Source organism: Schistocerca nitens, chromosome 5 (genome assembly GCF_023898315.1).
Source record: "Schistocerca nitens isolate TAMUIC-IGC-003100 chromosome 5, iqSchNite1.1, whole genome shotgun sequence".
NCBI classification, from domain to species: Eukaryota; Metazoa; Arthropoda; class Insecta; order Orthoptera; family Acrididae; genus Schistocerca; species Schistocerca nitens.
Genome location: NC_064618.1, coordinates 856,337,789 through 856,361,597, shown reverse-complemented (window position 1 = coordinate 856,361,597; position 23,809 = coordinate 856,337,789). Strand labels below are relative to the sequence as shown.

Genomic DNA, 23,809 nt, shown 5'->3' with positions numbered 1-23,809 from the left:
GATTGAAACAATGGAAAATCCAGGATGGAATGTAACAATATTATGAAAAGGAAAGTTGCCACTCGCCATATAGCGGAGACGCTCAGTCGCAGGCTGGCAAAAACAAATTACTGCAGTCTAAGGCAACTGGAGCCACACTCAGTTGCCTTATACTGCAGTTTGTGTGTGTGTGTGTGATCTATTTTTGACGAAGGCCTTACAGGCTGAAAGCTTTACTTGGAACAGTCTTTCTGGTGTGCCTATCTGAGACTCAGCATCTCCGCTATACGCAAGTGTCCACTTTCCTTTTCATAAACCAAAGATTGACTTATTGGCAGAACACTTAGAAATACAACAGGTCTACTAAAAGACTGCCTACATTATGCTTGTTCGTCCTCTTATGGAAGGTATTATGTTGTGACTGGAGTTTTTTGAGTTGGTTGATTTTTCTTCTATGAACTGTTTCCATTCTTTGTACAGCAGTTTTTGTGTGCTTTTCGACCTTGTTGGTCAACTCCCTGATGAACAGATTAAGGAAATATGCACACTAATAAAGCTCATAACAAAACAAAATTACTTCCAGTTCAATAATGATTTTTATTTACAAGAAGATGGATTGCCAATGGGGTCCCCAGTTTCAGGAGCCTTAGCAAATATTTTTGTAAACCACATCGAACAGATCATTTTCACAAAAATTGTAGCAAAAGAATACAATATATTATATTGGTTCAGGTATATGGATGACATCCTTTGCTTAATAGATGAACCACAAACAAAAATTGAAAAACTACATACTGACATCAACAAGATACATAAAAATATAAAATTCACAATTGAAAGAGAACAGAACAACCAAATTAACTTTCAGGATATAACAATCAAAAAAGAAAACAATAAGCATATGTTTGAAATTTACCGTAAACCCACAGCAACAGACATTATCATTCCCCAATCCTCGAACCACCCACACGCACAAAAGCAAGCAGCACTTCAACACATGCTCCATAGACTCAACACAGTACCACTCACCAAAGAAAGCTATCAAAAAGAACTGGACATAATAATGCAGATAGCACAAAATAATGGTTACAATAATAACACAGTCACAAAGCTAAACAACAAAATTAAAAGTAAAATAAAAGCAGAAAGCTCCAAACCACAGATAACACAACAGAACCAAACACAAATATGCAGTCCCATAAAAATACACAGGATAATCAGAAAAAGACGAAAGAAAACACAAGATGGTACACAATGACATACAAACACAAACTCACCCATAAAATCACCAACATTTTCAAAAGACAGGGAATAAACATAGCATACACAACAGACAATTCTATACAAAAATACACCCCACAACTGACAAAAAACAGAGACATATACCAGAAAGCAGGTATATACCAGTTACAATGTAACACTTGTGAGGGCACATACATAGGGCAAACGGGAGAACATTTGCTGTCAGATACAAGGAACACATGAGAGCATGGAAATATGGGACAAACCACTCCACGTTTGCAGAACACCTAAGAGAAAATGACCACAAACCAACCACTAGAGAAGATGACACGAGAATAATTAGAATCAACAATAAAAAGCACCTTCTGACCATGCAAGAAAATTACCACATACTTGAAACCAAAGCAGAGGGGAAAATCCTGTTGAATGACCAAGTACACATGCCAAACAATTCATTATTTACACTAATAGATAAAATAATAGAATAATGTTCGCAAAAAGGATAAATATAAAAATAGTGTTCAATGTAATAACCGCCACCCCCCCTCCCAAAAAAAAAAAAAAACGGCTCCCTCCCTCCCTCGCTCTCTCTCTCTCTCTCTCTCTCTCTCTCACACGCACACGGTATAAACAGCATAAACAGAAGTTAGAAACGAACATATACTTCGTTAGGTTGGCGACACATAGGAAAACATACCAAAGACAATGAAACAAGTAATGAGTCGCAATATTTACACTGTGAAAAGAAGTGTACGACGAAATAGTTGTATCAAGTAACAGAAGAACGATAGTCCACCTCAAAAAAAGAGTGAGAAACATGGTGTACAGTGTGTGGAGGGCAAAAACACGAAGAGGTGAATACAGAACAGTGATAAAAGTGGTAGTGCAACCTCCAGACCAGATGGAAGGAAACGCAGATCAGAAAATCATAAGTAATTACATTTTTACAAAAAATCGCTAAGTGAACTGTTTGACAATCTATAACTAACAAAACTGTATCATTATAGATCCCACTGATGATGCCTTAAAACAGTAAAGGCGAAACACGTATGGATTAAATAAAATAATTAGCAGCATGAAAAGGCAGTTTGATTTGCAAAACAAGTATTTATATACTTGCTGCGGAGGATGGCCACACAAACAAACTTGTTATGTTATACCCCTATAATTCTCTCACTTGATTCTTTTCCCTTTCTTATAAATTGGACATATCACTGCTTTCTGTCATTCCTTGCGTCTTTCTTCATTTTTACAGCACTGCAGAATACAGGCATTACTTTGCTACATGCTTCTCCACCTTGCTTCAGTAGTTCTAGTGTCATGCTGTTGGTTACTGAGGCCTTACTGTTCTTCATTTGTTCCAGAACTTTGTCCATTTCATTTAGTGTAGGCTCCTGCAATTTTTGTTTGGGTCCTTTATTGGTCATACTTTATACAGTCAAATCTTTTCCCGCAGGGACATTTGACAGTCCTCTGAAATAGTCCTGACATAAGTTCACGCCCCATTCTTTGCCAGCCACCAAGTCACCTCTACTGTTTGCCATCCCTGCAATTTTTATCTTAAAATATCTTACACATCCATATAACTGTTTTACACTGTTCTTCTTGTTTCTGTCTTCTTCAGCCTTCTCTAGTTGCTTGTTGATGTACTGCCCCTCTCCCCTTCCTATTCCTATTGATTTCCTGGCTTCTCTTGCTGTCTTTGTGAATTCTTCTCTATTCTGTGAGGTTCTGTTACCTAAATTCCTCTGTTGTATTTCTTTTTCTTTTTTGCCACCTCTATGTATTCTTCATTGAATCACATTTTATCCCTCCCATTCCTTTCGTGTGTCCACAGGTGTTTCTTTGCATTTCAATTATCATGTATTTGTTTCCTAGCTTTTTTTTCTCCCCCCCCCTCCTCTCTTTCTCCTTCTTCCTTTTGTTCTTGCACAACTTTAAATCTATTTTGTAGGTGCAGCTCGTATTCACTTATTTTTTCCTCATTTCCCAGTAGAGACTTACATCAATTTTGCCTTTTAGTGTGCTGCCTCTTGTCATCTTTTCTCATGATATTCTTTATTTCATTGTTTGATTTTGCCCATTGTCATTTGATTCTTTGTGCAGAGTGTATAGTCCACACAGAGATATATTTGCTGATGCAGTACCAACTTTTGCAATTGTATCTCCTATCACTCTCTTTATGCTGTATCACAGCACCCATTGTACACTTATTCAACCACTTCAATAAAAGAGTCCTCCTTCTCATCACCCTTTTATTCTATAGGAGTTTGTATGGTAAAGATGCAAATTTCTTAAACCTTCCATTGATTGTCAAGTAGCAGAGTCTTTCACCGATTGCTTCATATTTAACTACAGCATTGCAGTAGTTTACTGTTGACTGCTATTCCTTTTCCAAGTTGTCCTTTCCTTACTCCAGTCTCATTGTGAAATATGGTGTATCTCTCTCGCATCTGTATGCCTTTATCTTACTGTCTAGTTTCCTGTAAGGTGACCGCATCCATATAGCTAGTTATGCAATTTGTCGTCCAATGCCGTTTTGGCATTCCATGTCCCCACCCATAAATGTTTGTATCGTAGCCCCCAACCATTTGCCATGACCGTCAACATCCGAATTCATCTTTATATAAAACCAAAAATATTAATAAGGTAGGAATTTTTTTAAAAAAGTATGAAGCTTTGTTTACCGGTATCACAGTCAGTCATTAGTTTTGTAACACTGATACGGTATTAAAAAATTAAATCCAGAATAAATCTTTCTTTCTGCAGTAGAACAAGTGTTGTTTTGAAACTTCCTGGCAAATTAAAAATGTACACTGGGCTGGGACTCTAATCTGCAACCTTGCCTTTTGCTAACATGCTCTTACCAACTGAGCCATCTCAGCATGGCTCCCAATCCATCCACACAGCTTTCCTTCCAAACTTCAAGGATACTATGAAGACTGATGTTTGGAAGCTAGGAAGAGCTACTGGAAGAACTGAAGCTGTGTGCATGGGTCTTTGCAGATAGCCCATTCAGAGCAAGGGCACCCTTACAACAGTTTGGAGAGGGAGCCTAGATCTGGAGGTGTGGAGTATTTTTAATGTTTTGGTAGACAATTGGTGACTTGTAAACACTAATAAGAAAGTTACAGTTCCAACTCTATTTAAAACCTGTATAATACTGACTTTAAATCATTTTCTTGAAAGAACAACACCTGAGTACACTTTTTTTCCTTTCCCTGAAAGCAAGGGGCACCCTTGCCTGGGCATGGGTGCTCCTGATTCAGTGGTAAGAACTGCCCCAGAAAGAAAAGGTTCAACTCCTGGTTCAGCTCACAGTTTTAACTTTTTAGGAAATTTCAACAACTGAAATGTTTACAACACGACTATTGTGAATGAAAAATATCCAGTGTATCTGACTAAAAAAAAAGAACTGCAGTAATCGATATTAACCTGACTTTTTACAAGTACAAGCCAAAAGCTTCAAATATGACAAACCTTGACTTGATACAAACAACAGTCTACCACATTTATAGAACTTCATGTAAAATATTTTCAACAAACCTTCGCTCTTTTATGGACATCCTGGGGCATAAGAGGTCGCTGAGGTCTGGTCTCCTCTAAATAGTGCATGATGCTCAGCTGAAAAAATAAGAAATTTAAATTTTTATAATTAAAGTTGCAGTTTTATGTTATATATAGCTGCTGACATTTTAAAAAGGGTAGATCGCGATCTCAGCAATAGGTAATGATAAAAGTGCCTTTGTTATAGCTGCCTTACTAATCTACAATAATTACTAGTAAGGACAACTATGACAATAAACATAATGATTTAAGTAAAATTTCACACACAGTTGTTAATTAACACACTTTATAAATCTGCCAATAACTTATACTGGATATCCCAAATCCTATAGCATTTTTGTGAATCTGATTAGATTAGAATCTGCAGTAAGAATCAGCATACCTTCTACCTTCTGTTTTTCAATAAGACTCATGACTGATCGTCAAAGAAGATGATAGAACTCCACGCACAATAATACATTAGTAAGACATTTATGTAATAAATATCACCAATCTTGGTCAACTACTAGGCAGAGTAATACACAAGGTGTGGTGAAGCATGTCAATTCTGCAGTATAACACGTTCCACTTCTAGCCACTCAGGCTGACAAAAGATTTTAATGGAAACTGGAAACTTGGTTTGGGCAGTTGTTAAGTGTGGAACATTCCACTGTGTGCACTCTAGTTTGCCATATGTGGTAATGGGTGTAAAAGACATCAGCTCAGAACACCAATAAGGTGTGGCGGCAAGTGAGTGCCTCTACTTGCTGGGGAGGGCTGTTTATGCTTTGGCGTTGCAGCTTGGCAGTGTCTTGAAGTCTTAGAGCAAAGGGAGCAGACAATGATGTCAGTGGCACAATAATTGAAGGTTATACATGAGCACAGTCAGTCTGACATGTCAAGTGAGTATATCAATATGTGATCTGTTGTGAGCTATAAATTAAGAGAAATCTGTTTCACACACAATTGTAAATGAAGATGTATGGAGGAAACCTTTCACTTATAATACATATGAGTTATCATAAAAGCCACTATGTTGTTTTAGTAGCTAGAATGGATTGGAACTTTCTTTCAGCACAAACCCCTGGGAAAGGTGTAAATGTCCACTGACAAAAGGAACATGTCATGGTCTAGAGGCACTGCATAGCAGGTCCACTACAGCAAATTACATCAAAAAAAAGTGACGTCTAGTATTTGTAAGGTAATAGCTGGCATACCTATCAGCCACGGAACAGCTCATGCATGGAGTGGAACCCACCATACCAAAACACAACCTGTACCACTCCAGAGGGTGTGCTGAAAAGTGGTGAAAAGTTTTTTATCCTGTTTTCATTATCACTTGAGGCATTCCACATTATGCATATTATTCGTTAGACTTTCCCACTGCACTGACAGTAGTTGCAATTCTCTGTTACTAGAGGGCTCCAAATTGCAGTGTGTAACATGGCAGCGTGTAACGTATCTATGTCGGTGCATGGCAGACCCTCAGAAAACTGAAAACATGAACTCGAAGATTTTGCCCACACACAGAGCATCTTCTCCTTTAGTATGACAATGCCAGAACCACACACAAGCGGTGCGATAGACGCAACAATCTGGCTCCTTGTGTTCACTGACACTGACCACCCTACATACAGTCCCAACTTGGCCCCACCTGATTTTCATCTGTTTACAAAACTTAAAGAACACCTTTGAGAACCTCACTTTGAAAGTGATGAAGCAGTGTAACCAGAGGTGAAGTGGTTTCGTTAACTAAGTCAAACATTGTACAGTGATGTTATCAATAAACTGCTCTCTTGTTGGGAGAAATGTGTTTGTCGCCCGGGTGACTATGTTGAGATATGATGAATAAAGATGCAGAATGTTTGTTTTCTTTAAACTCCTTAAGGACACAGGGTACTTTTCTGGCTCAATATTATGTAAAAATCAACACCTGTTTCTTTCAGACACTGTTTATAAAGTAAATCTTTTGCACATTTTTTGTTGATATCAGGTAATTCAACACTCTTTCTAAACAAATTAGAAGTATTCTGACTATTTTTGAATCTGCTTAGGGTTATTAAAATATTACAAAGAAATTGATGCATTTTTCCACAAAATGCTTCCTCAAATTGGGGTACCATTTAATCCAATATCATACATTTGAAGGAGACCAAATTTTTACCAAATCTGCATGACATGATGGTTGAGGTACTAGATTCATTTAACTCTACCTATTACATATATTACAAGGATAAAAAAATATCACATCTTACATTTTAATTTTTATAATTTTTTCCTAATAAAAATGTTATTTTTTCTATAATTTAGTTGATCCTGCAATAAAGCTTAGGTCTACTACATAAGTATGGACTATTTGCAAGTTACAGAAAAAAAAATTAGAGAAATGCTTTATAAACTTCAGGAAATATTTGCACCTGAATTCTGAAAAATACAATTTGCGATAAATTGCGAATGACGGTACGAGTCCTATTAAACTGTGTCGCAGAATATTCCTGAAGTATAGTCTCCATCCTGCAGCATTTCTTCATCTTCAAGCTTCCTCTTGGCATTACTTTCAGCACTTCTTGCTTCTTTGGTAACTTGAAGAACGAATCTTTCAGCTTCATGCACCCGTTGTCTGTCACACGCACGCAATTGATCTTCCATATTAGAGTCACATTTTATGCCTAAATTTCTCAGGGCTTCCAACCTTCCAATAACTCCATCATTGAAACATATCACTGCATCTAGTACACCAACTTTTAATGTATTTAGTCCTACAAAAACATTCTTGGGTAATCTTTCCCATATGGAATAGTTGAAACTTTCATTTGTATTCTGACTGCCCCCATGAAGACATTTACTAGGCAACACAGAGGTCACTCAGGTCTCTAAAAATTGGTTTTATTTCATTCATAACAGGCTCAGGAAGAGAATGCTTATGAAGGTATATTTGACCACTTTCTTTTGCTTTTTGGTAACCACACCCAGAATCTGCTCCTTTAGGGCAAAGTCCGTGAACAGGGTGGTCATCTGTGGACAACTTATGAAAGTAGGTGGTCCATACAGCTTTTCTCATTGCTGTATTATCATTCAGAGGTGCAGTTCGTCTAAAGGCCAGTCCATAATAACTCTGAAGAAGGTCTATTTCAGTTTCTGTCAATCTGCCTCGCCAGACATAGATTTTCCATCAGATAGCAACTTTCCTTTTATTTCTCTTCATAGCTTCCTCAATCTAGCACCCATCCTCTTTTGCACATGTCCACAACACTCCAGTTTTGTTACCAAGGTATCATCATAAACATTAAACTCATTAATTTTATTGAAAGCTTTAGAGTCCCCATCGCCTAGGTACTTCGTATATCTGATGTTATAAACGGAAACTGACCTCTGAAATATTTTTGGAGCTCCATCACACTCCATATCACCACTGTAACAATCATATCTTAGAACACTGATGTTCAATCTGTCCTTCAGTGTTGCCATGGCAGGTGTGGCAAGCACTCAACATCAACAACTTTTCCATTCTCCAGAGAAGTAGCATTTACAACACCATTCAAAGAACGATGTCATCGACGTCACCATGTCCCATCAAGTGCAACAGCAATGTCCCTGGTTCCACTAATATTTACAGTTTCTTCTACTGCACATTTCATAGATCCATTAAACACAACCATCAAGGCACCTAAAAGTATTTTTATGTACTTGTTGAACCTACTGGGAGGAGGCGGAAGGTCCATCAAACCACAAAACGTTTGGGCAGCCTTTTTTCCTTTTCCTATTGTATGCATTGCATACACTAACTTCAAATTCACATCGGATGAATTATGCACAATGTTCGAAGTCATTTTCGAGGTAGATTTATTGCAGGATCTACACAGAACAACTAATTTTGACACTTAACCCTTCCTGCTACTTTGTTGTTTAGTTATTCCAAACAGCCTACACCACCACATTGTTTACATTTCGCCACTTCCTTTATCAAAGAAGATAAGATGCCCACATCAACAACAACAAATCCACTACAAACAGAGTCACTGTTAAAGCAAAAATCTGAATCACCAGGAGGCATGGCACATGAGAGTTTCTTCCTTGAAGAACTGATACATAGGTTACTTTCAACAGTGTGGCTTGAGTTGTTTGTGAACTGGTTACCACGAAATTTCCTTTTATTGAATTTCTTGATGCATGGCATAGTTTGTATTTATTACACACTACAGGATATGTACTTCCATAAATATATGTAGCATTTGGGCAACAAAACATTCAGTAACACATGAACAAACTGGTTCAGCGAAACAAAATTAAGTACTAGCAAAGATGATCATTTACAGACACTAGAAACCTGTACTGTTACCAACATATACAATGTTTCATCATATAATCACTGGAAACAGAAAGTTCACAGTTCTTCTCGAAATAATACTGGTTTCTGTAACACAAAGGGGGCATGGCAACATACATGACCATAACTTTAAAATTTGGTATATATACAAGGTGTAGAGGTTTGCTTCCGCCGTTTTTTTCCCCAACATTTGAGGCTTCAATGAAACAAATTGATTACACATGTATCATTCAAAGTACTTTCCATCGCTGGCCACTACTTTCTCCCATGTTTTGGGCAGTGTACGAATCCTGTGTCTAAAAAATTGTTCATCTTTTGAAGCGATCTACGAATCGATCCAATTTGTGACTTCTTCATGAGATCGGAAGTGTTGATCAGCCAGGCCACGTGCCATTAATCTAAACAGGTAATAGTCAGAGGGAGCAATGTCTGGAGAATACAGCGGGAGGGGTAGGACTTCCCATTTTAATGTTTCCAAGCATGTTTTGACCTGTTTTGCAACGTGGGGGTCCAGCATTGTCATGCTGAAAAATCACTTTACCGTGCCTCTCGCTGTATTGCAGCCATTTGTCTTTTAATGCTCTGCTCAAATGCATTAATTGCATTTGATAATGAGCACCTGTGATTGTTTCACTTGGTTTTAACACCTCTTAGTACACAATGCCGAGCTGGTCCCACCAAATGCAGAGCATGATCTTCGAGCCGCGTATATTCGGCTTGGCCGCTGACTAAGAAGCACTGCTGGGATATCCCCATGATTTTTTGCATTTAGGGTTATCATAATGAACCCATTTTTCGTCCCCAGTCACAATGCGATGCAGAAATCCCTTCCGTTTTTGCCTCTGAAGCAACTGTTCACAAACACATAAACACTGTTCAACATCTCTTGGTTTCAGCTCACACAGGACCCAAGTTCCATCTTTCTGAATCATGCCCATAGCCTCGAGACGTTTTGAAATGGCTTGCTGTGTCACACCCACTAATTGTGTCAATTCTTCTCAAGTTTGACATGAGTCTTCACTCAGCAATGTCTCCAATTCTGCATCTTCGAAAACATTCTCTCTTCCACTACTATGCCGGTCTACAACGTTAAAAATCACCGTTCTTGAAGCATTGAAACCACTCATGACACCTTCTTTCATTCATAGCATCCTTACCATACGTACTTGAGAGCATTTGATGAGACTCAGCCACTGTTTTCTTCATATTGAAACAAAACAGTAAGACCTCCCACAAATGACAAGAATTAGGCTCGTAAACTGACATTTTCAATCACGAACAACTTTATAATGCAGACACAAATCAACTAATGTTTGAATGAGGTTACGTTGACCAAGGTCCAAGGTAACTGCCTGACGTGTGCGATCTGTTTCTTTCGACCGCTACTTACTGTTGTCACCACCTACTGGCAAATGGCGGAAGCGAAGTTGTACACCTGGTAGGTAATTTTTCCATTTGAAACCCTATAATGTATGTATCAATGTAATCAGGAAAGACTACAGAATTTAATAAAGTAATAAAAAATTTGGATTTTTCCACCATTTATAAGTACACTATATCCTCAAAAGTTTTCACATAACAAATTTGGAGGCATTACTTTTTAACATGCCCTTGTACGATAGATCACCTGGAAACTGGGTTCCTTTGAACAGTCCTACCAATAGGATAGCAAAGCAAACATTGTGGACAGGCACAACACAATATATGTTTACACCAAAAAGTTCTATCAGTTATGTGGTTGTCAAACAATAGTGTCATAAAAAATGGAGCATTAGCCAATTCCACAATAATGGAAAAGCAAATTGTTTTGGACAACATGTCTACTGAACGTGACAGCTCTGCTGTCTTTAGCTTTGCATTATTTTGCTTAGTGTTTGTGTGGAATTCATGGGGAAAAGCTGTTATGTTCTTCACTTGCTCTTTCCATTACCTGATATATGTTAATGATTTGATTTTAATAATAAAATAGTGCAGAGGGTTTGGGTATGGATCTTATGATTAAGCATTTGAATAACAGTTTTTATGTCAATGTGAGCAAAGCATAAAAATAAGTGGTATTTGCTGTTCAGAAAATGAAGATGAGTCATAGCAAAACAAAATAAAATTCTCACATACACCTATAGACCAAAGTGCTTTTTCAGTCATATGTAATGACTGATTTATCAATTAAACTAAATTTTAAATCTGTAAAATAAGGAAAGGCAACCACTCACCTACAGGAGATTGATGCATGGATCAGCGAAACATATAACAGAAAACAGCATTCACACTAGCTTTCGAGCACTAGCTCCTTTTCTAGCAACAGTACACTCATTCACACACACTACTACATAGACACCCAAATGCACACTCTGGTGGCCATGGGTACTTGCATGTATGAATGTGTGTACTATATCTAGAAAAACAGCTAGTGCTTGAAAGTTTGAATACAATTTTCTGTTATGTGTTTTGTGCTCCAACACGGATCCACTATAGGTGAGTGGTTGCCTTTCCCTTATTTTACATAATGCCCCACCCAGGAATTTCCATTATTGTACTGAATTTTAAATTCTTAGGAGTAAAGACTGAAAGGAAGTTCTTTTGGAAGTTGCGTTGTGAGGCTGTAAGACAAAAATAGAACTACTTGATCTCTAAGAGCAGAATATCATCTTCGGTTTGTTAACTAATGAACTGTATATAAGTTTCAGCAGTAACATTTGTGAAAATTCTGGTACCAGACAATGATGTGAATGAACCCAAACTCAAATGATGATAATTAGATTTAATTACCAACTAAACATGTCTAGGACTATGCTTTCTGTGTATGAGTACAGGGGTCATTGTCCAACATTCATGAACAGCTAAAAGTTGCACTGGCTCCAGCTGATTGTCTTAGGTCGTTTCCATGGGTCTCTTGGGCATCAGATGTAGCACCGTGAATTTCTTGTGAATGCTGATGCTGCCATGGCTGGCCCCAACTGTGGGTGAATAGTGGACTGTGGTGAGGATGTAGATCTCTAGGAAAAGGTTATATGTGTGTTCTTGACTTGGGAGCTCCCATGTTAGGTAGATGATGAAGCTGCTTGAGGAATATCAACTAGATCGGGAAAGAAGTCAAGTGTGGAACCTGTATGCATCTGAGATGCGGAGGTGGCTTTGCTGACATCTACTGAACATACTGGGTGCAACAAGCTGCAAGCTGTGGCTCATATCAGCTTCCATGGTGCTTACTGTCTGGGTTCAAAGCCCATCCTCAACTATTTTCAGTGACAGATTAAGGGTGTTAAGGCTCCTTATCCCTACCACAGGGATAAAAGCACAGCTCACTATTTGTAGCATCATCCCCAGTGCTCTGGCAATCTGGTTTGGAGCACAGTTCAAGGCTTACACAAGAGGTTCTGCTAACTTTATGAAGGCCTTGGGTGCAGATTTCTTAACTTGCTTCGTCTGGTGAAGAACTGTGGGTACCCATAAACAATCAGGCATGCACGACATTTCGCAAACTATTATTCATGTGTGGCATGCAGATGAGGATGTTTTATGTTAGAGAATCATTTTCCTTATACTAACCATGCAGTTACACGTGCTACAAGTAGGAGCCATGTACGGGTCACCTGTAGTTGTTATGAAGTGAAATAAACATCATTGCAGATCACAAAAAGAAAATGGAAACATAATATTAGTCAACTGTAGAAGCGTTCAGGGCAGATCCAAAAGTTACTGACTTTCATTAAAAGTGACAAGAAACTCCAGTGCCACAAATTTGTGTTGGTGACAGTGCTGTCCTTTACTCATATTTAAATGCATTTGTGATATTTATGATTCAGTATATTGACACAAATGTATTTCTTACTATTTCATGTAAAGCTAAAGCAAATCATGACAAGTGGTATCGTCTTTTTGATTTAAGGTGGTCATTCACAGTGCCAGACAAGGCAACTTTTAACCAATAGCAAATGAACATGATAGCAGAACAGACATATTATCAAGACAGCCCATGTTTTTATTGTAAAATTGCAATACAGAGTAATAAATTGCAGTTCAAGACTAATCGAAAGAAACAGGAGGAGAAGAAGAAGAAGAAGAAGAAGTAGTACAAGAAAAGAGAACTAAGTGATCTTATGGTTTTAAGAAAGTTTATTTATTTTACAGTGTTGAAAACTGACTTACCACAGTTTGAGATGAAGCAGAAAGGAAATGTATATAGAAGGACTGATTTAAAATTTTATAACAGCATGATCCAAAGACAATAAATAAATTTATAGTAAAAAGTGTGTCAATTGTTTTGGGCCAGACTAGTTACAAAATATTTCAGTTAAAGAAAAAAAAATTAGTATTTCTGGGAACTCTTCAATGTGTTACATCAGTTAACACAAAAGAACAATCAACATAAAACAAAAATGCAAAATAATTCACAAGACATTTGAGACAACTTATATCAGTGATGAATTATGTCACACTGTTGTTATTTCCTGCAGCTCGTATCATCAAAGGCCAATACGTATAGAGTCACTGAAACTTTGTACCATGCTATTAATTCAACATAAATATGTAAAGAGATAATATTAGGAGAATATGCAGGAACACAATATGCAAATATTTTGAACAGAAAGTTGGTTGAAGCCACTTCATGAACTACCTCATTGTATGCGAGATTGAGCCCTTTAGCTAAATCTAAGCACTGTTAATTTCGCATTTGGCTGGGTCTCACATGAACTAGTGTAAGGTGGCACAATATTATTCGAAACTGACTGTTTCTATGAAGAATATTGGGATGACTTTTTTACTTATAGACACAGCAATGCACAGTCCAGTCCATGAATCATGGAGAAGAGTTTCATGTATGCACTGAAGGTTTATTTATTTACATAGCCATCCGCGGACATTTTAAAATGTATGGATGTTGTCAGTTTGTGTACATTCATATATTTATACAGTTTTCTGTCACATGTAGTTAAACATTGTGACATATAAGTTGTTTACAATCATTTTCGCTCCTTATCAAAATGTTACATGTGGTTAAATATTGTGAAACACAAGTTATTTACAATCATTTTGTACTAAGGAATTCACTTATAGTGTAAAAGCAGTGTTCCTGCAGAAACAATTTAAGATTTTTCCTAAAGTGGTAAATGTTATCTGTTTCTTTTACTTTCTGCGGCAGTTTATTACACAGTTTTACACCTTCATACAAGAAACTATTTTGAGTCTTATGTTTATTCTTCATGTCTAGGTGAAGACAGTGACTTGTTCTTGTACTACTGTTATGAAAACTGCTATAATTTTCTACATTTTTCTTGATGTACACTATGGTTTGGAATATAAATTCACAAGGAACAGTTAGAACTTCTAACATTTTGAAAAGTTCTCTGCAGTGGGCCTGTTTACTGATTTTCGTTATAATTCTTACTGCTCTCTTTTGCATTTTAAATACTCTTTGTAAATTCTGAGCACTGTTCCTGCAGAAAATAATACCATACCTGATTACTGAATGAACATAACTAAAGTATACGGTTCTCAAACATTCATTACTGCATGCCGATAAAAGGACTCTAAGTGCATAACATGTTGTGGATATCTTTTTCGAGAGTTTCATAGCATTTTCATTCCACTTCATTTGGCTGTCAATGTGCAACCCTAAGAATTTTGTTGTAGGTACATTATCTATGGAGATGTTACCTAGTTTAAAATTTAAGGAACTCTGTTTTCTGTTCATTCTAAAGCATATTTTATTTGTTTTCTTTATGTTGAGAGTTACTTTGTTTTCCTGAGACCATTTGTGAACATCCCTCAGCACTTCAGTAGAATTTTCCAGCATTGTGCTGGTGTCTTACTTGTGATTACTATGTTTCTGTCATCACCAAACAATATCTTCTCTCCATGGCTGATATGTTGTGGGAAATCATTTATATACACCAGAAACAATACTGGGCCCAGTACACTTCCTTGAGGGACCCCAATATTGATATATTGTGGATCAGATATATGTTTCTCAATGTACTTTGATCCACTGGAGACATGTGTGATCTCTACTGACTGTCCTCTGTTTTCTACATATGAACGAAACCATTTGAGAACCACTCCCCTTATTTCTAGTGCCTCTAACTTATGTAACAGCTTCTGGTGGTCAACTGTATCAAATGCCTTAGACAGGTCTAGGAAAAGGCCAGTTACATAGCTGTTCTCCTCTAGTGCTTCTAAAATTGTTTTTGTAAACTGTGCTATTGCAGATTCTGTACCTCTACCAGGCCTGAAATTATGCTGGTCATTGCAGACGAGGTTGAATTTACTTAGATAGCTCATAAGCCTGTTTTTCATTATTGTTTCTATCACTTTGGAAAAGCATGACAACAGGGCTATTGGTCTGTAGTTCTCAACATTTTCTATGTCACCTTTCTTGTGAACTTGTAAAATTTTGGCATGCTTCAGATAGTTAGGGAAGGAACCAGTTTTGAAGGATTCATTTATGATTTCTATTAGTGGAGCTTTGATACCATTTATTCATTTTTTCAGCGCACACATTGGGATTTCATCTAAACCTGCTGAGTTTTTGTTCTTTAATTGCCTTTCAACATTGCATACTTCCTCCTCAGTAGTTGCTGATAGACCCCCTATGTACGTATGATGATGGAAGGATGTTTCGTCAGCGTAGAAAACAAACCAACAATACCATCTGAAATTTCACGTTTAAAATGCCAAAATTATTTATAGTAATGTATTCAGTTTTGTGTCAATGAGTGTTGATGGGCAGATACTTTAGCTAGCACCTGTTACTTATCTTGCTTCCTGAAATTCTTTGATGGCACTGTTTTGGTAGGATTGAAAATATCTGCAAATGTATGTTTCCCCGACCTTGTGTATTGACAATAATCTTAAAAGAGTTGTTGAACATTAAGATTTTTAATAACATGCTTACGCAAAAGCAGTATTACTACACAACTATTTCTATGCATATTACTTAATGAAGGTTATTATATTCTTTGACTCCTTTACTGTCTAGTGCAATATTCTGAACTTTAGACAAATCTTTATCTTAACAAACTTCCAGAAACTCTTCAGACACCTTATGAACTACACCCCTTGAACATTTAGAAATCCATAACAAAATATAGGATTTTTGGGAGTTGCATGTGAAGGGATATCTGCTTAACTGACTGCATTCCATTGCTTTCCAGGTATGGTGTAGTGATTTGATTTCTAACTGGGCTAAGGGAGTGCACTGATAATGATTTAGACAATATCTGAGTCCCATTATTTACTTTGTAATTCGATGAGTGAAGGAGGCGGCACCCTGTTTAATGGTATTCTCTTCTTTTTTCATTAGAAGAACATTGTTTTGCAACCTGAATGTATTTACTATGATTAACCTTGCATGAAATTTCCTAATTAGGACTTATCTTCTGGGTTTCATTCAATGCTTGATAGCCAATAGTCACAATGAGTGCTATTATTTTGTTGAGCATAGATCATTAGGATCCCTTAAGCAGAATTAAGTTTACAATGGTTGGAGGAACAATACAACACAACAGGACTGATAGGTGCCACAAAGGCTGCACACTTTGAAGCATAAGGCAATGAGCTACACTCAATAGCCTGCTTCGACAAACAAAATGACACCAGAAGGTCACAAATATTTTACACACAAAAATTACTTTAGCTCCAACTGGTTTTAAGCGTATGACCCTACATATGGCAGCATCCATTTGATGTACACCCACAGCAATGTGCTGTTTTTATATAAACACATGGGTCTTCTTTGTTATTTTCCATCACTGAACTATGAGTTAAAATGTTCAACTGAAAATTTCACTGACAAAAAGTAGTGTTTGCTATGGTTAAAAAATACTCGCTATATTTTTAACCATAAAAATAATCAATTATTGACAATAATGGATAGATAAAAAATCTACTCATCAAGTGGCAGCAGGAGAAGACACACACACACACACACACACACACACACACACAAGTTTAACTTCTACAAGCTTTTGGAGCCAGTGGTTCCTTCTTCTGGCAACTGGCAGAAGAGTTGAAGGGGAAAGAAGAGGGGTGAAGGAAAATGACTGGAGAAGTTTAGAGAAAGGAGTACAGCTCAGATAACTCACCCAGAACCCTGGGTTAGGGGATACTTACCAGACAGGATGAGAAGGAAAGACTGATTGTTGGGGACTGCACTGGACAGTATTTGAAAACCTTAGAGCTTAAAGGTGGAATACAGGGTTAATATGCAAGACAGATATTAGTATTAAAACATTGTGCACAAGTTAATAAGAATGGAAAAACTAAGTGCATTATATGTAACAGAAGTGGGAGGGGGTGGTGAAAAATAGGCAGGTCAGAAAATGAAAGATGTAGAAAAATGTGAAGCGAAGAAAGGAGTAGTTACTGTGAAGAAACGCTAAGATGGAAGGAACTAATGTAAATTAAAGCCAAGTGGGTGGCGAGAACCAAGGGCATGTTGTAGCACTAATTCCCACCTGCGGAGTTCTGAGAAACTAATGGCTGGGGGAAGAATCCAGATGGCACGTATTGTGAAACAGGCACCAAGGTCATGCCTGTCATGTTGTAGAGCACGCTCTGCAACACGATATTGTGTGTTGCGGGTGCACACCCTCTGCCTATGCCCATTCATCCTTGCTGATAACTGGGCGGTAGTCATGCCGATGTAAAAGGTCGAATGGTGTTTACATTACAGCTGGTATATGACACCCATTTCACAGGTGGCTCTCCCTTTGATAGTATATGTTTTGTCAGTTATAGGGCTGGTATAGGTGCATAGGGCAAGTCTTGCATCATGGATGGTCAAAGGGGCAGGAGCCATAGGGTAGGGAGATGGGTGCAGAAGAGGCATAGAATTTGACAAGTATATTGCGGAGATTAGGAGGACGACAAAAAGTTATTCTAGGTGTGGTGGGCAAAATCTCAGACAGAATGGCTCTCACCTGAGGGCATGGTTTTAGGAAGCCACGACCTTGTCGAAGTAGCTGATTAATACATTCAATACCAGGATAATACTGGGTGACAAGTGGTGTGCTCTTGATTTTAGGAGGGATCATTAGTACTAGGATCAGTTGTGATGGCACAGGAAAACTGGTTTTGAACTAGCCTGTTGGGATAATTACGTCCAGTGAAGGCTGATGTGAGAGTGTTGGTGTATCACTGTAAGGAGTCTGCATCTGTACAAATATGTTTGCCCCGAATGCTAAGACTGTATGGGAGGGAATGTTTGACATGGAAAGGATGGCAGCTGTCAAAATGTAAGTATTGTTGTTTGTTAGTAGGTTTAATGAGGATGGAAGTGTAGCTGGTCTTTGGTGCTTATATCACCACATGTGCCATCTGGATTCTTCCCCCAGACACCAGTTTCTCAGAACTCCGCAGGTGGGAATTAGTGCTACAACATGTCCTCGGTTCTCGCCACTCACCTGGCCATAATTTACATTAAATTCCTTCCTTTTCAGCATTTCTTCACAGTAACTACTCCTTTCTTCACATTATTTTTGTTTTCTACATCTTTCACTTTCGGACCTGCTTATTAATTCATGCAGTATGTTTTATTAATAATCTCTGCTTTGCATATTATCCTGTCTTGCACCTTTAACCTCTCGAGTTTTCAAATCTCACCTGGTGCAGTCCCCAACGATCAGTCTTTCCTTCTCATCCCATCCGGTACGTCTCCCCTGACCTGGGGCTCTGGGGAGTTTTCTGAATTGTACCCCCTTTCCTTAAACCTAGCCAGCCCTTTTTCTTAAACCCTCTTCCTTCCCCTTCAACTCTTCTGCCAGAAGTCAGAACCACTGGCTCTGAAAGCTTGTAAAAGTTAAACCTTTCTGCGTGTTTGTGTTCTCCTGCCTCTGCTTGGTGGACAGATTTTTTTATCTACCCATTTACATTATACAGTCATTATATTTTTTGATACAGAATGGCCTTTAAACATTTTAATCATATAAATAGTCTGTTATAAATAAAATGATTGGTATTAGATGCTTCACAAACAAAATAAACATAAAGTGTTAACTTACAGATTCAACCAAAGTGTGTCCATCAATATGGAGGGCTGGAACTTGCTCCATTGGGTTTATTTCACGGTATTCATTGCAATGTTGTTCACCTCCAGCTTTTATCAGACTTACTGGTTTAATATCATATGGTATTTCTTTCAGATTTAATGCTGCAGTGATAAAGTACAAATTATATTACATTCACAATCTGTACATCAAGTTCACTTTTGTATCATAATATGCAAGATATAATAAAACTAAATTTACAGCTCATACTTGATATTGCATGTGTAAGTGTGGTAACTTTGAACCTTGGGATCTCAGTCAACGTTGATGATTTCGAAAGAAGTTTCAAGTTCACTGAGAATCTCACCTTAAGAAGATATGGCAAAAATTTTGATGATCTGCCATGAATAGAAATCATAAAAATGGCCATCTCCACAACTGGTACTTTCCGTGTCCAAAAATCATGATTTTTTGGAGTTTTCTCAGGAATTGCCCATTAACAAAACGTACTTAAAGACCCAATGCAAAATAGCCAACCGATTTGCTAAGTTTGCCTGGAGGAAGTGTGTAATTTTTAAATTTTGATCCTGTACTGTCGGATAGCTACAGTATGCTCATTTTTCTGATAGGTATACAAATGGTCACTAGCCCATGAACTATCCGAAACGCTTGACCCCTCATCGCTGTGATTAACTGAAACCAAGATATGAACCCTCAGAAAAACCACATTTTCGCACATGGCTATTTGTAACATATTGGTACCACACACTGTCATGCACAGACCAATCAAATTTGAACTATGTAGTGGTAATACAGGTCACTACAACACAAACTAATCTTAAACATTACTAACAGTGTAGAAACAAAGCTGTTGGATTTCTCTGTGGTGTCAAACCCATAGTCATGTTAACACTTGGTTCCCAAAATGGCTGCTGTTATCATTACAAGTGAACACATACATATTAATATTATCAGCTAAAACAGTAAAACCAAGTTTAAAATGTTATCAACATAACCGTGTAGGATAGCATTACGCGGAAAAAAAAAAACTGCATTGCATGTTAGTATGAGGGTAGCCGATACCCAACTTAGAAATTTCACAGCCCTTTCTACTACCATTAAAAGCCAAACTTAGGCAGACATTGAGCAAAGTGGCATCATCTTCATCAGGAAAGTTATTTGTCTTCACAGAAAACAAAAATTCTGTTGAACCTACATACAATTAGTATTAAACTCAGGATGACAATTATTTTTCAATAATTTAACGTTCACATCATTAAGTAATCTGCAACAAATTTAAGATTTAAAAATAAAAAAATCATTATCTACACCAAAGTCCATGCATATTGAATAACCATAAAATGTACTGGAACTTCAAAAACTATATTATATTTGCATTCACAGATGTAGCCTAGTATCTTCTTCAAACATCCTAATGAGTTACTGCAAGTGGCTGAAGCTAAAATGCAGTGCAGCAGATAAAAATGCAAACAAAATTAATATAAGAACATGAAAAAATATAACTTGCGTTTCACACAAAGATTGTTTTAGGGTCTCCAGTGTTTTACAAAGCATGGTCCTATGGGAAGGGCTATGCCCTTGCGAATCTCTGACGTTTTAAACTGACTTATCCAACAAATTAGGTATATTTCATTTAGGGACTACGTTTATATAAAGTAATAGCATGCAGTAGCTGTAGTTATACAGAAAGATTATCGTTCTAGAACATAGTGTTATGTCGATCCACTCGATCCAGTGGTAAATAAATAAAACAATCCATGTAAATATCGAATATTCGAGGGAGGAGGGGGGGGGGAGGAGAGAAACTATTTGCTTACCTATTCGAACTCTCCAGGAACAAGAGCTCCTCCAGTACGAATATAAAACGGGCTGAAAAAAAAGAGGTCAAGCATCACGTTAATGGATTATGTGAAATACACATGTATATGCTATGCAAGTCCTAGCGCCTACACCGGTAAAAGGAGTTACTATGTTTTGATTTGATCCATTATAAATGGTTACTATCTTACAGTTCATCTAGGCAGTGAAGATTTATTTTTGGTTAATTTACACTGATTAGTTAGGTGTGTGGTACAGATTCTGCTTTTTCATCACGATAAAATTAGCTATTTGTTAAATGTGATGGTTTTAAACTGAATTTTAAATCAGTTGCACTTTACGTTTCAAGGTGGTAGTTTTACTTTTGAATGAGGGAGGGTTTGTTTAATGTTATTAGGCGGTTGAACAAGACTCAAATCATCCAACTCGGTTTGGCAAATTTCCTTATGGAGATTCAAATTTCCGCTCATTTACTGTGATTTGTTTGTGGAAACCGAGTGAAGAACTGTGTAAAAACTCATTAAGATCCAGATCAGTTCATAATGGCGGTGATTACGGAACCCAGGCCGAAATCAAGCACTTTATATAATTCGTTATACCTCATGTTTACTAGATGATATTTCGCACCTATCATTGTAGGCACCTAATTTATTGCTCTAAAACTGCCGTGAATGTAAAAATAAATCACTTTCCTTCCGAATCAGCAAAGCCTATAGGCTACGGAAGACTTTTCTATTGATACCTTTCCAATGACAGACATATTGCGTCTTTTTCCTTTCTGCAGGTACGAATAGAATGTTTAATCACTAGTTTTTTAATACTTATTTATCACCACTACTTGTTAATTCAAAGATAAAACAAGTATATCCGAGTTTGATTCAAGCGCTACGCGCGGCAGATTGCCGAAGCGCAATGTTGCCAAAACAATGGAAGCGTCAGGCACTGAGAAGCTAGTCAAGGTGGAGTATTGTGCTAAATCCACCGTATAGTAGGACAGGAATACCACTTGAATAAATATTTTTTGCTTTTTGTTTTGAGTTACAGAGAACTGTGAATGATGACATAGCGGGCTGAGATTCGCAGTATGCTACTTGGTCACTTTATAGTTAACGTCAATCTTTGCAAGCATCTAAAAATGAAGAGTTGGAGTGTTGAACATTCCTGTGGGGGAATACGAGCAGTCACTTAAAAAACTTAGAGGAAAGATAATTATTGATACTAATAAAATATGAATCAATGACCTATTGCTAATTCCCATATTGGGAATTCAAGCGATGCCTAAAACGTGGCAGTCGGCTGAAACACCTTACAAATATACCGTTATCCTGTGTTGACAGCTTTCTGTTGTGGCGTATTTTGAGTCTACAATTCTGAAATGTACATATAGGCGAAGAAGTTCGTTGTAAGAGGAAGAGAAATGCGCGGGGAGCGTAAGACCGTAGACACAGGATATTCGAAGTAAGAACAGAAATTTAAAAAAATGTCTTATACCGTATATTTAGATTTACTAATTTGCCTTATTACATGGCAGTGTTTATGATGATGCGAAACGCAACTTACATGTGTAAAGCTTAAAGTCATAAACACTCACGTCAGGTGTTAGCGAATTATTTTGTAATTTGATAAGTTTCCTATATTCATTTTAAGATGTGTGTGTTCTGTGTGTAAATTTTATTTCCGAAAGAACTTAATAGTTTCTCCGCCACAAAATATCAAATAAAAATAGAGAAAAAGAACCATTGTCAATTTTGGTGTTCAGAATTAAGTCGTCAATATTTTGCATGCACAAATTGAGGTCGCTATAGAGACCATAGTGCCAACTCTCACCTTTTTTAGTTTTTATAATAGGAACTCAGTACAAGCAGTGTTGAGTTTTGATTCGCTTGAGTATGATACACTTTCAGCTAATTTAAGAAACCAAGTAGTGGCATTATTGCTTAGAGATTCTCACTATTGAAACAGAGAAGAGTTTGTTCAATTCTTGTCTGTGAACCTGTTTTAGGCCAGGTAATACAAAACTGAAACAGGGCATCTGAACTTTATGTGATAAAACTTAATTAAGTGGAACTGAAATTAATAGCACAGTTTATCATGGGGGAGATCCTCCATGTTATACAGTCACTGTAAAGAAACTTTTAAGGACACCGAGACTACTGTGTAATAGGTATAAAACAAAGCATAGCAACCTGCTTCACTGCTGACATGATTCCCCAAATTTTTTGAGAAGATGATGTGTTCTTGAATAGTATCTCATCATCATCATCATTTAAGACTGATTATGCCTTTCAGCGTTCAGTCTGGAGCATAGTCCCCCTTATAAAATTCCTCCATGATCCCCTATTCAGTGCTAAGGGACATGAAGGAATTTTATAAGGGGGACTATGCTCCAGACTATAGTATCTAACCTCATTAATTATAGTATCCTTAGCAAATCACAGTTTGGGTTTCAGAAGGGTTGCTCTACAGAGAATGTCATTTACACATTCACTCACCAGATTTCACAAGCATTATATAAATAAATAGCTCTGGTTGGTATTTTCTGTGCCCTATCTAAGGCATTTGACTCCATGAATCAAAGTATTTTCCTAGACAAGTTGATGCTTCATGAGACTGATGCTATAGCCAACCAATGGATAATGCTATACATAACCAGAAGAATGCAGAAAATGGTATTTAGTAATTCAAGCAAAATAATCTATGGACATAATTCTGACTGGGGAGAAATCACGTGGAATTCCCCAAGGTTCAATCTTAGGTTACTGCTGTTCTTCATATATGTAAAAATTCTTCTGTCTAATATACAACAAGCAGAATTAGTTCTTTTTGCATGTGACATGAACATTGTAGTCAGTCCAAGCGTACAAACACAAAACAGAAGAAATGGTAAATA

General features: G+C 37.3%; 2 protein-coding genes across 3 annotated transcripts in view; one reads left to right on the top strand and one right to left on the bottom strand.

The window, feature by feature from the left end:
- LOC126259277 (probable maleylacetoacetate isomerase 2) overlaps positions 1-21,808 on the bottom strand; it is a 62,700-nt gene extending 40,892 nt beyond the window's left edge. The window contains exons 1-4 of the mRNA XM_049955919.1: positions 21,662-21,808; positions 20,919-20,970; positions 19,096-19,244; positions 4,768-4,845 (exon numbers count right to left, since the gene is read on the bottom strand). Of these exons, the coding sequence (XP_049811876.1) occupies positions 4,768-4,845; positions 19,096-19,244; positions 20,919-20,970; positions 21,662-21,679 (297 nt within the window). The 5' untranslated portion in view covers positions 21,680-21,808. The remainder of the gene's footprint in view (positions 1-4,767; positions 4,846-19,095; positions 19,245-20,918; positions 20,971-21,661) is intronic.
- A 28-nt stretch (positions 21,809-21,836) lies between these two features.
- LOC126259276 (protein O-mannosyl-transferase 2) overlaps positions 21,837-23,809 on the top strand; it is a 196,944-nt gene continuing 194,971 nt past the window's right edge. Inside the window, exon 1 of one of the 2 annotated variants that reach the window (XM_049955918.1) lies at positions 21,837-21,878. Coding sequence is in view for 1 of the 2 variants with exons in the window: in XM_049955917.1 (XP_049811874.1) it covers positions 22,337-22,377 (41 nt within the window). In the remaining variant the exon portion in view is untranslated. Of the gene's footprint in view, positions 21,879-22,154; positions 22,378-23,809 lie in introns of those variants that run through there. The other variant, XM_049955917.1, reaches the window with a different exon arrangement.